Raw genomic sequence first — 13472 nt, forward strand, 5'->3', positions numbered from 1 at the left:
CCGGCGCGCGCGCGCGCTGTGACGCCATCAGCGCGCCGCCCGTCCTTTGCTCGGTGGGGGCGATGGGGAAGAGCCGGGCGCGGAAGGCGGCGAAGGCGCCGAGCGTCTTCTGCATCGCCCGCGGCGGCGCCGGCAAGGCCCGCGGGAAGGGCCGGGCGCGGCGCGTCACCTCCGGGCTCAGGAAGGTGAGCGGCGGGCGGGCCTCGTGAACCGAGCCCGGGGGGGTTCGGCTGAACGCGGGGGCACCTCGGTGCGGAGGGGCTGGGAGCCTCCCCCTCTGGAGCTACCCGCGCCCCGTCCTGCGCGCCGTGCTCTGGGTGACCCTGCTGGGTGACCCCCGTTCCGGGACCGTTCTGCCATGTTGGCCGCGGTGAGCTCCACAGCGAGCCGGCGGCTCCTCGTTCCCGACACGTGCAGCCGCAGTCGGGCTTAAACAGGAGCTCAAAAAAATAAAAAAATAAAAAAAAAGGCCTTTGGGATTTTTCCAGGAGAAAAATCTCAGCCACCAAAGCCACCTGACGGGTTGATCTGGCAGCCGGGAACATAAAAACTTCTGGAAATAGGGAGCCCCAGGAGGATTTCACGTTGCTGGCTTCCGATCTCCGCTTAGTCGGGAGGGTTCTGCATAGCGAAGGGAGGGACAGGTTTAAAAACACCTTCATGGAAAGTCAGCAGCTTGTTGGGAGTAAAATTTTATTCTGCGTGTTTGAAGTGGTCTTTAATTCAGTGAGCCGTTGGGGATTTAGTTACCATTAAGCTCAGAATAGGCTTATTCTGTAATAGATTAAAGCCCCTTGTAACTATCCAGACAGCTTTAGACGTGTCCCTAGGATATCAGGCATTAAAACTGACTGGGAAACGCTAACAGGCTCTTACAGGAATCCTAAGCCTTCTGTAAATTGTGTTGCCCACAGCCCCATCCACTCTAATTTGAGCTAGGAGTTGTCTGCATTTCTTAAGTCACTTTATAGGTTATTATGAATTAAATTACTAATCTAAATTGACTTGTTTTTATCATCCTCATGCTCCTGTTTTCTTAATGATTCTCTTGGTCGCTCACCTAGGAATAAATGGGGTTATTGTTAATGTATACGTGCTCTGAAACGACGACAGCTTTGAAAGCAAAAGGAATATGTGTTTGCTTCTGCCTGTGCATATTGCCGAGAGGTGAATTACCGTGGTAGCTTTTGGAACAGCACTAGGCAGCCTGAAATTTGGGATTGCCTTAAGAAGTGTGAGCATACTTCTGGAACATCTGCAATGTAATATGCCATTATAAGGCTAAGATGCTGTTCAAAGCTTGGTGCTTCAGAAGTAACACGTGCCAGGGCTCAGATCAGCTGAATCTTGCTCTGCTGCAGTGGTGAAAGAGTTCATGCCTCCAGCATCCGCACTGTTCTTCCACCACAGATTATTGTCCTTGGTGCACTGCGCAATGCACCCACATCTTAGCTCTTGGTGTTCAAAAGCAAGCGTTTTTGCTGAAATAACTTATAAAGGAGGACTTGGAGTAATCAGTGAGGTGTCTGGGGACCAGGCAGGCATCCTGTTCTGCTACAGCTGTGGAAATTTCCTTAAATACCATAGCAAAACTTAGTAAATGTTGTTGGCCAAACCAACAGTATGAATGAATAGGAATGTGAGGTGTGATGCTGAAAGGCAAACTAGATAAAGAAATTCAAACTGGTAAAGTCATTTACACATGAAGTAAGGAGCCCTTCCTGGAACTCCAGCTAAGAGGAGCTAAAGGCTGTGTAGAAGGACCCAGCTGCAACCTGGCTTTTGTTGTGTGTCCCCCATTTCTGGGCCAGTACTGGCTCCTTTGCCAACAGAGCAAGTGCAACTGCTTTAGTAATTTTGGATGTATTAGAACGTTAGTAGTACATGATTGGATGATATAATTAGGTTGTAACAAATTCAAGTATAGAAATACTCCTACTAAAAAGCAATTTTGGAAAATATGCTTGGAATCATAGAATTGTTAAGGTTGGAAAAGACCTCTGAGATCCTCCGGTCCAACCATCACCGTACTACCAATGTCACCCACTAAACCATGTCCCTAGGCACCACGTCCAACCTTTCCTTGAACACCCCCAGGGACCGTGACTCCTCCACCTCCTTGGGCAACCTGTTCCAATGCCTGACTGCTCTTCCTGGGCAGAAATGTCTCCTCATTTCCAACCTAAACCTGCCCTGGTGCAATTTGAGGTCATTTCCTCTGGTCCTATCACTAGTTACCTGTGAGAAGAGGCCGACCCTCAGCTTCCCACACCTTCTTTTCAGGTAGCTGTAGAGAGCAGTAAGGTCTCCCCTGTGCCTCTTCTCCTCCAGACTAAACATCCCCAGTTCCCTCAGCCGTTCCTCATAGGACTTGTGTTCCAGGCCTTTCTCCAGCTTCGTAGCTCTTCTCTGGACATGTTCCAGGGCCTCGATGTCCTTCTTGTAGTGAGGGGCCCAAAACTGAGCACAGTACTCGAGGTGCGGCCTCACCAGAGCTGAGTACAGGGGCATGATCACCTCCCTGGTCTTCCTGGCCACACAATTCCTGATACAAGCCAGGGTGCTGTTGGCCTTCTTGGCCACACTGTTGGCTCAGGTTCAGATGAGTGTTGAGCAACACCCCCACCCAGATCCTTTTCCTCTGCACAGCTTTCCAGCCACTCTCCCCCAAGCCTGTAGTGCTGCATGGGGCTGCTGTGGCCAAAGTGCAGGACCTGGCACTTTAGCCATGTTAAACCTCTGCCCATTGACCCATCCAGTCCAGGTCCCTCTGCAGGGCCTTCATATCCTCCAGCAGATTGATACTTTTCCCCAGACTAATACTGACTGCTTAACAATTGTTTTTTGTTTTTTTTTTTAAAAAAAGTGAAATTTCACGTCAGTGGAATTGCAGTTTAACACACCAATACATGTAAGTTTTTTTCTTCCCTACAGATAAACATTGAAAATGCTGACAAAGTAAGCAAGATAAATAAAGCATTTACTGAAATTCAGAAGGAGGTACAGCAGCTATCAAAAGGCCCTGTAGTGGAACCTCAGAAGAATAACCAGGTAATTTCAGTCTGTAAAAATCTGAGGGGGGAAATGAAGGGCAGTATGTGTTCAAAGCATTATATTCTGGCACTAAAACTGCAGGCAATTCTTGCTGTTGCTTTATAGCTATAAACCAAGCTTTATTAATTTAAGGTTTTTTGTTTGTTTGTTTTTTAACGCTGAAATCTGGTTAGCATATTCAAGTCCTATGTAACTACTAAAGGCAATAGAGAAGAAGGTGGGCAACTAAGCTGCAGTGTGCTTCTACAACATAAATATTTTTCTCATCTATTAAAAAACAGCTAGAACATCATTTAAAAGTTAATTCCCGCTCCAAACCCTCAAGACCTGTCTCTTTATATTTACTTATGAGAAGTAGCAATATCTGAAACACCAGTTCCTGTACTACAACTCTTGCCTGCAGCACTTGCAGATCAAAACATTTTACTCGCTCTCAGCCTAGTTACAAGGCTGCATGCAGCTTTGAGCATTGACAAGAAATAACTAACCAACTAAATACTGACAGGCTGCTCCTTATGCTGAATTTAAGCTTCTCTTTACAAAATCTTCTTATGCTGATACTTACTGATGCTGCAGGCATGGTTTGGGGGACAGAAAAGGCCATGGGCCAGTATGAAGAACACAGGTGAATCTGTCCTGGCTGTTGGGGAAATAAGAGGGAACTGGACGGGAGATGAGTAGCATTTGCTCTGCCTGGGGTCATCAAGTTTCTGTATGTCTGGAAGTGACAGAATGATTACCAAAAACCTCAAGGAGAGGCTGAAAGGAGAACGAAGCTCAGGTGACAGTGCTGCCAGCACAGTATGAGGCCAAGCAAGGACATTGGTGCTAGTGGCCCTAGTCCTGCTAGCTTGCAACATATGGCTGCAAACCATGCTATTCCCATGCTAGCAGGGCTCTACATGACATAACACGGTATTTGATCAGTTTCAAAATTATGCTAATGAAAGTATTCCCTGAACTAAAAGCTGTGCCTCCTTCCATTTGGTCATGTACATTACTGGCATGATGCTTTGCCTTTCTCTGGCAGCATGAACTACTTCCTGCTTATCTATCAAGTGTAGTGAAGCCTGTAGTTCCCCAAATTACTGAATTATATGACTGCAAAATTAGCCTAAGTTAAATATAATAAAGACAAGCTCATCATCTAGGTAGTATCTTTTTTCCAAACAGTAAAAGTAAGTCACTTTCTACTTTACACTGAAACTTTTTTTTCAGGTTTCTACACAACCAGAAGGTGAACCAGCAAACGTGGATGATGCCACAAGCCTATTATCACAGCTGTAATGAATAACAAAGGGGTTCCAAGAACTGAAGATCACACAGGCTTTGTTTGTACAATTTTATTAAAAAAAAAATCTTGTTAATATACAAGTATTGGCACACTTTAATACAAACTACAAACAGACCTTTCCTATCATCTAGGAAAGTGGAATGTCAGAAGTCAGTGTGAGAAACTTAAAGTGCTAAAACAGAAGGCACTTCACAAAATTGGTTCACTGAAACAATTAAGCATAAATCAAGTTGATATCCTTCACTTTTCAGCTTGGCAGTGAAAGCTTCAAAATTGTTTGAAAGGTCAAAAAGATATAGAAAGCTTCTTGGCAGTAAAGCTTCAAAGAAAATGCTGATAACCGTGAGCAAAGCCTAATCATTTAAAAAAAAATGATCAAAAGGCTATAAAGCATTTTCACTTTCCTTACAAAAGAAAACTCCAAATCATTGGATTACACAAAAGACACTCAGATGAAAAAATGTGTCATAATTCTGAAAAAAGCCCTTTTTTCTGGTGGTTGAATTTGTTTTGTGAAGTAATTAAGGGAAGCAAAAGGAAATATACTCCCAGAGTCAGTGAACTAAGAAGTTATACATTCATTATTCAAATACTTAGGTTATGAAGAAGTCTAGAATGTTATAGTTAGAGGTAGATAAGTAGTCTGGTTGACACAATATCTAATAATTTAGTATCTGCACATCAAAGAGATCACAGACTCCTTCATTATCATCCAGGTTAAAGTTGTAGTCATCTCCGGGAGTAGGAGAGAGTCGTAAGAGAGGAAAAACTGTAAAGCAGGAATAGTTTAGTTTAAATTAAAACACTTGGAATATCAGCCCTAGCTCCTAATTCAGTATGTCTGTCATCAGCAGTGCCAGGGTTAGTCTTAGGTAAAATACTGTCTTGATAGTCTGACAAGTATGCTAGGATACATACTGTGAATACCTGTACTGCCTTCAAACAGGTGCAACAAGTGACATGTCCACATCTTTTTCCTTAGTATTTTACATAAATTTGCTGGGGTGGAATGATAGCTGTGGAATATGGACATAATCTCTGCTTTTGCAGCAAAGGAGCTCCTGAGCAGATTTTGAAATCTTACCAACTTTCCATCATTTATATTTACACTTCCTTCTTCCTGTTACAGTACTGTATGTATCAATCTTCAAGTATTTATTATTTTAGGTACATAAACTACCATTTTCCCTATTGTACAGATGAAAAATGGAGGCTGTCCATTTCTCTGTGCACTGCATTTCATGCATGGGCTTGAGGCCATTTTTAGGGAATGCAAGAGAAGCCTTAGCCCTCATTCTGTACTACAGCAACACTAATCTAATGCAAATGAGCTGGGAATGTGCTATGTGCTCTAAAAGAGGAGATTATTTCTATTTTAGCTGTGTATTTTATTGGTACGTCCACATAATCCACTCTTCCCTCGTGAATCTTATAATTGCATGGTTCTTTCTAGATAAGCCGCAGATTTGTCTTTTGAAGGGCAGATATTAACACAGGCTGCTCACAGAGCAGCGTAGTTATCGGGAGAGAGGAACAAAGCCAGCTGAGTTCACCTCTGTCTGGCAGCCTGCAGTCTGTGAGATACAGCACGGAGGGAGGCATGGAACAAATGAAATTACTAGCTGTGGCTCAGTTCTGCATTCATATGGCCATGAAGATGCAAGACCAAAAAAGGGTTAGATTTGTTCTGCCAGTGTACCAGACCTGGCCACACATGCAGGCATATAAATATCTTCTGAAATACCTGATCAAAGCTCCTGGAAGAAGCCTGAGGAAGATTAGTATTAAGCTTTTTTTTTTTTTTTTTTTAAAGGCAGCACTCTAGTCATCAACCTGTTCTTTCTTTGTTCCAGAATTAAGTACTGCTGGGTTACTCATGCATGTAAGTACTTGCTGGATTAAGACTTTCAGATTTTGACTGTTAAATCAAACTGCTGCAGGGAATGGATAGGGGTGCAAAGACAAGAATGACAAGGATAGAGAAGGCAGTACAGGAGAAAGTAGTAGTTTCATACTGACTCTTGGCATGAGACTTAACAGACACCTCCTAAGAGTGCTGTTCATACAAAAGACATGCTACTACTTTTTTAATAGCCTCAAGTAAAGATACTAAATACTTACCATCAGAAGACATAAGTTCATCAATAATATCCCCACTGATATTTCCTGTGAAAACAGGAACATGCATTATGGAAGTCAACAGATTCTCCACATTATAACACTGAATTCCAAAAGTACAGTGTGGCTCATGTGCACACTGTAGAAGCTGTGGAGACAGCATGCCATGTATACGTAAAATATCTTTGTATCCCCCAGTTTTTCCTAATAAATATCTCCTGTTCTCCTCATGCTGTATAGTTGATCCCTTATAGCCCTAAAGCCATGTGCAATATGTAGCATATTTGATAGCAGCAGAAAATGAGCTTGCTACTTAGACCTGGCTCAATGGCTTCATTAGAATAATAATAATAAAAAAGGCCTGTCAGCTCTGTGGGAAAAGTGCTAATCTTTCCCTCTGTGCAACTCATTGGCAACTTGGTAAAAAAAAAAAAAAAAGGCTCAAGAAACAATAAAAACGTTGAAATATCAACTCTTTCTTCCTACCTGTGGGCTCATCCATCTTTGCTATGTCAAATGAGTTTGGCTTGAGAATACAGTTAACGTCCAAAGGGAGCAAACCCTGATAGTCATTTGAGCTAGCTGTAGCTTGGGCGACATCTCCTGAAAGGCTGGGGTACAACACTGCATCTGGAAGGCTGGAATAAGGAGTTGCTGGAGTTGTACTGTTCTGCTGCAAACTGCTTTCTACAAAGACAGGAAGGAACATTATATAGTCTGTTGTGGTAAAATTAAAAAAAAAAAAAGCACACAAAGCACCTACACCTGGCTTTATCTCTTGAGAAGAACACTGCCAAGGTCTGGGACGAGGTGAGAGGAGTCTGTCTACTCCCCATTCCAAACTCAAAGGCACAATTTAATCAGGACCCCTCAGAACTGTAGTCTGTAATACCGACAGCATTTTCTTAAATACATGTATTTCCTTATTACCCTACTACTGATATGAAAGAAGACCTGATAGGGAGCCTCTCACTGTGGCTATGTGGAAGTAGGTAAGTGACCTCGTAGCACAAAAGCTGGAACTGGTGCCTATATTATGTTTCATTAAAAGGTACATAAACTCCATCAGAGGCTGGCCATTTTGTTCCACACTGCATTCTGGAAAAGCATCTCAGATTAACAAACAGGATCACATTCAAAACCTCTTAGGTATAAGATGATAAGCTACAAGGGGAGAATCTATTTCACTGGATAGAGGACAGAAGAGAAAGGCTTTTCCGTGAACCTCCTGAAAGCTGTTAGTAAGCCCTTGGGCTGATTTCTTAACAGACACCTACGCTTCTATGCAAATCATAGATCTGCCTTTCCTTTATCTGTCAGCTTTTCTAACAATTCTTTTCCTACCCCCAGTCCTCCCTCACCCATCTTAAGTGGAAAAAACCCACCTGATGGCGTGTCCACAACTGACGTTTGTGGCAACTGTTGTCCCTGGTTAAGACCATGTTGTTCTGGTGGATTTTGAGTAGCTGTAGTAGGTTTAAGGGGAGTCACTGGAGCTGCAGGCTGAGATGGGGTCTGTGCAAGATCATCGGGTGGAGGAACTGGAAACACCACGGGCTTGGAGGAGCTTGATTCTTTATTTATAAGCAGTACATGAATAGGTCCTGAATTGCTCTTAAGATTGATCTGGTATTTCTTCTGTCCGTTCTGTCCCTGAAGAGGTGGTGCATTAAGAAAGTTAAAATTCCTTTAGAACGTCAAACTGTACAAAAATACAACAGTAACTGCACAGACTTATTTCTCATAGTAACTAATGAAGATGTTTGAATAGAATTCTCAGATTGATGCACCTTTTACCTCCAGAAGATTGTGCTCTTCTAGTTAAAACACTAGGAAGAACCAATAATTGGCATAAACTTATCAGATCATATAGAGACATGAAAAACAAAAATATTAAAAAAAAAATACAAATGATCTAACAGGAAACAGATTACAAACCTGCTATGCATTTACTTGGCCACAGCACAGATACAGAAGACACAGATATACTATCTTTCAAAGTGTTTAGGTTATGAATTCAAGTTACATGAAACTTGTAGCAAGACTGCAGCTTATCAGTAACAAAACAGATAAATAATGATTTCTGTGCATTTAAATTTCTTCCTCTTACAAGGAGTTTCAGAATGATCTTTTCTGGGACCGACCATCCCACAACAGTTAAATATCTCACTCAAACCAAGTACGACACTGGATCGTAAGTCAGCAGAAACAATTCTTAGCTAATTTGCTAGGCTTCTTTTTGGTAAGTTATCCTAGCACTTTAGCTAGGAGTATTCCTGTAGTACAGTCTCTGTGAGACCACTGGCTCACAGTGGCTAATCCAGCAAGCGGGTTTTCAGCAAGTATGTTCAAGAAAAAACAAGGATGAGAAAAGTGGAAAAGGTGCCTGGGCAGAGAGGACCCAAAGCAAAACTATCCAATTTCAAGTTGTCAGTGGAAGACTAAAATCAGCTGTTCTTGTCCTCAACAAATAGCCAAAACAGATGCATCACAACTGCTTTGGTCACACAGAGAACCACACCATTGCTTTAACAGTTTTCAGCACAGACGGACAAAGATCCAGTACCACTTGACCAGCTTCACAGTCCTAGCTTTGGATGTTGTTATGATACCAGACTGTGTTTAGCCTTACTAAAAATAGCTTCTAAAACTTATCTTGTGAACTTCTTCTACAAGTATAGTGGCTATCATGCTTCATTCAACGCTCTCTCCCGACTATGTAAGATACCAACCCTATTTAAAACTAAGCCTTACAGTAAAAATGATTAGAAGATGGATAGAAGTAAGTAGTTTGGCTTTCTACTCTAATCCTGCTCATTAAAGCCCTCAGGCTAAAAAGAAATCTGCAGTCTGTGTTTCCCTACCACGTGACTGAACACAACCGACATCTACACTAAAACTACAACTAAACCTAAAAGGCTTTTCTGTAACAGACATGATTTAGCAATACAATAAATGTTAAATTTGACAAACAAAAGTCACTGCTAATTAGTTCTGAAGGGAATTCATAACAATTATACACAATTTGGAAAGCTGCAATTTTTAAGAGAGAAGAGAGGGCCAAAAAAACACTATTATGACTTGTTTTCGGTATGAGACGAGTTACCATTACTCTTTCTTTTGTACACCTGGTATAGGTGTACAAAAAAAAACACTTTTTCCCACCCAACCCCTCCATTCTCAACTAAGACAAACTTATATATACATATATGTATTTTTCTCTCATACAGAGAGAAATGCTCAGCTCTAGTGTAGCTCTTCTTCTCCACTGTCTTTCTAGAATACTTAGGTAAACAAGAAATCAGTACATACCATTTCGGGTATAGGTACTTCTAACTGTGTACCACAAGGTGCTTGAATTGCTAGAAGTGTGTCTCCTGGTTAAATAGCAATTTTTAAGAAAGTGTTAACTGTGCATATTTTTCGTACATCTTGCATGGTATCTACTTAAATGAGATAGGAAAATTCTCTAAGGCCTCTTAAAAGACTGCATAATTCCAGCATAAATAAACTTGTGATGGGACTTGCATAGTCTCTAGAAGTTTCAAGATCCAATATTTAACTAGCTTCCTTTTCAGCTACACCAACTCTCTGATACAGCATACTTTATGGCTTTGAAGAGAACCTACGCAGGAAAGCAATAAATTGTTCTAATGATTGTCTTCAGTGCCAACATTTCCAAGTGTCTAAGCTCAAAACTTCTGCAGCATATACAACTCAGATATAACAGTTGACTGTAAAACTCACTAGTGGCGTACTATGTGCACTAAAACTTATTGGTTAAAGTTAGGAGATCACAATTACATCAACAGTACTTGCACAACATGCCTTATCTGCACATCAATTCCTCTTCATCCATAACTTGGAATAATGCTCCTTTGCTACCTGAGATATATTTACATGAAGTACAATGTGACTGGTATACTAAATGCCTCCTCCATATTTTGCAGTAACTAACTCTTTTCCACAACATCTTCTTTTTGTTAAACTCCACAGCAGTCTAAGCTCGCATTTTTATTTTTTTTTTAATTCAAAAACAAACCCAACCTTCCTTATGGCAAAAAGATGATTTTGAGCACAGCTGGAGGCTGAGCAACAGTCTTCCATTGAGTAACTCAGGATCAGGAAAGGATGTCCAGGGCAAAAATTTCTGCCAGCAAATCTTGGCAACTTGTTCAAACTTCCCATACGGAAAGAATCTTTTTGATTTAGCCAAGTCCCATCTTTGAACTTCAGCTGGCTCCATTTGTATAATATCAAGAATTACCTCTGATCGAAGCTGTCACCAGAAACTTTTATGAAATCTGGTGAATTGGGTCATGGTTCTCCCTGGTTCTGTTAGAGCTAGAGGCAAGCTATTACAAAGTATGAATACAGAAGACGACCAAAAAGGGTACTCTGAAAACAGCTGAACTTCTATTCCATCCATTCTGTGACTACAACTAGAAAATGCCAGAACTCATTAGTTGTGAAGACTGTGAGAGGCATCTACTTACTACTGATCACTACTGAATACTTATTCTAAATTCAAAATACTCGCAGGGAAAAAGCAGGTTAGCAAGTTAGCTTTCAAGAGGAAGATCAGAAAATCCCTCACTTTAAGAAATACAGCTTTTAGAAACAACTCACCATTGAAGCAGTTACAGATATCTTCATGGGTGACATATGAAAATGTAATTTATGTCAAGGAACATTTTTCTAATGCATGAAATGCATGATTTCTTACCCTTTAAAAGAAGTTTGTCCAAACTGAGCCTAAACTATAAACTTACTACTGGTACTTAGAGGTGTAATCAAGGCATGATTTATGATGTTCAGAATAGCTATTTAAAAAATAACACCGTTCCATACTGTAAAAAATAAAAATCTATATACGTAAAAAAAATACCAGAAGAAAAGAATCTGAGTAGCTTGAATCAAGAGATTCTTTTTAAACAGAGAACATGTAAAATCTTGTTTTTAAGAATACCATTTACCTCATCAACTTGACACTATAGAATTCAACAATGTACTGGGATGTCCCAAAATCACATAAAAATATGCCGGAAGGGACGTGAGAGTTCACCCTGCCCCAAGGTAGGATCAACTATTAAGACATTCCAGACAGATGTTTGACTCTCCTGTTCTGGAAAACTTCCAGTGATAGATGATATTCCATCACCTCCCTGGGGGATCAATTCCTGTGTTAGCTCTCCCAGTAATAAGTTTCTCCTCATATCTTACTTAAATCTCATTTCTTATAAAATCCATTTTATAGGTAGAGTTTCTACAGAGCAACTGCAAGTAACCCTGAGTATTTAGCAGTGGTACAATCAATAAGAAGGGCATTTTCCTGTTCCAAATCTCAATACTTGGTCAATATTTTATAAGACAGATAATCACATAATTACAAGCAATGTAGGCAGACCTCTCTGCTTACTGAGTATTTACACACAGGATAGTTTTCCAGTTCTAAACCAAACAAGCTTCGGGACTTTGTTATTTCAATTTATCTTTGGATGATAGCTTAATCTTTTCAAGAGAAGGAAGTAACAGGGAAAAAAAAAGATTCACATATTCGCTAAGAAATATAAATCCAAGTGCGTGAAGGCAATACAATTCATTTTAAACCAGAATTATACTGTGGGCTTAAAAACTGTTGCCATATACACATGTGCTATATTATTTTCAGGTTACCTTTCATACAGTCAGAGAGCTTAAAAAGTCATGTAAACATGATTTATACTCTTCTTTTTGAACCAAAAAATAAAAAAAAGGTTAGGCCTTCTTTGTTTCTGGATGAAATGGATAACAGTGTGCTTTACCCTTTACCTATGCTTTAACTGCTGTTTTAATATTAGTTCCAAGATGCACACAATTTGTTGAAAAGGATATTGGTGGTTTGTAGAATCATCCATAACGTTCTTGATGCTTTGCTGTAGCCACAGTTTCTGCTGATCCAATTCTTTCTCTTTCAGTTCTAGATCTTCAATTTCGGATTCAAGATACCTCAGCCTGTCTATTACTTCTTTTGTATTGCAGCCAGCACCTACTCCTCTTAAAAAGGTATAAAGGTTCGTGAAACCGCCAAGAAATGAAAATCTAAAAGATCATTTCCTAAGTATGCTTCCAATAATTTGAAAACATACTAATACTCAACATAAAGGAAGCGAACATTTACGTGCCTGGCTGTGCTTTAACAGAAGATAAACATTTTTAACTTCAGATCAGGTTTAGAATTTCCCTCTACCCAACTTGATTTTCTTTTGGAATGTAGGTTCTTCTCCATTAGAGATAGTTTGCAGATCTCCTTCACCTCCCTCTTAACTCTTCAGTTACACTTTCATCTTCAGGAACCAAAGAGAAAATAGGCATGCAATGCAGGTGGGCAGGTAGGTGGAAATACTGTCACCCAATATCTTCCCAGATTTAGCTAGTGTGAATGCTAGTTATAAAGTAGCACTCCAAGTTTCATGAAAGCATCTCTGGTATATGTTTTAAACCTGATTCTATGTATCAAAGATGCAAATTAAAGATAAGACAAATAAAGTTCATTTAAAACTTTACTGTCATTCCAAAATGTTGCATTGCTCATTGGTGAGCCTAATGTTATTCTGTCTTAACTGGTCAGAAGAAGCGGAAGGAGGCAATTTTTGTTGCTCTCAAGCATATGAGGAAATGCAGAATTGAAGCTTACTTCCACTGAATGCTGTTTTTTGACTTCTTCTCAATGAGATCAATCCCCTCCAAAACGTTAGTGATATCATAAATCCTTCTCTTCTGCCTCACAGCAAGGGTATCAGCAGCCTATGAAGAGAAGAGCAATGAGTATCAGTAACCTGCATGCTGAGGGCACACAAAACACACTGTAAATCATTCCCCAAAAACATGCCGAATAGTAATTTAACGTAATTCTGAAAGGAGACGGTTCAGCCCTTCAAGAGCTGGGTGCTCATAGCATCTGCTTCAAATGGCTGACAAGAGTGGCCTCCTGTGGCTGCAGGGATTGCCAGGAAGTGTCACCTTG

General features: G+C 40.6%; 2 protein-coding genes across 4 annotated transcripts in view; one reads left to right on the forward strand and one right to left on the reverse strand.

The window, feature by feature from the left end:
- On the forward strand, nt 1-4428 carry RBIS (ribosomal biogenesis factor). Its single transcript, XM_027452427.3, has 3 exons — nt 1-185; nt 2935-3051; nt 4273-4428. The coding sequence occupies exons 1-3, from the start codon at nt 63-65 to the stop codon at nt 4339-4341; spliced, it is 309 nt and encodes a 102-aa protein (XP_027308228.1). The 5' UTR covers nt 1-62; the 3' UTR covers nt 4342-4428.
- E2F5 (E2F transcription factor 5) overlaps nt 4383-13472 on the reverse strand; it is a 17551-nt gene continuing 8461 nt past the window's right edge. For all 3 annotated transcript variants that reach the window (XM_072034482.1, XM_072034481.1, XM_072034483.1), the window contains exons 2-9: nt 13143-13252; nt 12339-12502; nt 11096-11137; nt 9779-9843; nt 7852-8119; nt 6953-7153; nt 6470-6514; nt 4383-5117 (exon numbers count right to left, since the gene is read on the reverse strand). In XM_072034482.1, coding sequence (XP_071890583.1) covers nt 5008-5117; nt 6470-6514; nt 6953-7153; nt 7852-8119; nt 9779-9843; nt 11096-11137; nt 12339-12363 — 756 coding nt within the window. In that variant the 5' untranslated portion in view covers nt 12364-12502; nt 13143-13252 and the 3' untranslated portion in view covers nt 4383-5007. The remainder of the gene's footprint in view (nt 5118-6469; nt 6515-6952; nt 7154-7851; nt 8120-9778; nt 9844-11095; nt 11138-12338; nt 12503-13142; nt 13253-13472) is intronic.

This window comes from Anas platyrhynchos, chromosome 2 (genome assembly GCF_047663525.1).
Source record: "Anas platyrhynchos isolate ZD024472 breed Pekin duck chromosome 2, IASCAAS_PekinDuck_T2T, whole genome shotgun sequence".
NCBI lineage: Eukaryota > Metazoa > Chordata > Aves > Anseriformes > Anatidae > Anas > Anas platyrhynchos.

Excerpts from the sequence above, each read along its gene's own strand:
- RBIS (XM_027452427.3), top strand. The coding sequence starts at position 63 with ATGGGGAAGAGCCGGGCGCGGAAGGCGGCGAAGGCGCCGAGCGTCTTC. Across the intron at positions 186-2,934 it reads TCACCTCCGGGCTCAGGAAG|ATAAACATTGAAAATGCTGA; the intron begins GTGAGCGGCGGG and ends TCTTCCCTACAG. Across the intron at positions 3,052-4,272 it reads AACCTCAGAAGAATAACCAG|GTTTCTACACAACCAGAAGG; the intron begins GTAATTTCAGTC and ends CTTTTTTTTCAG.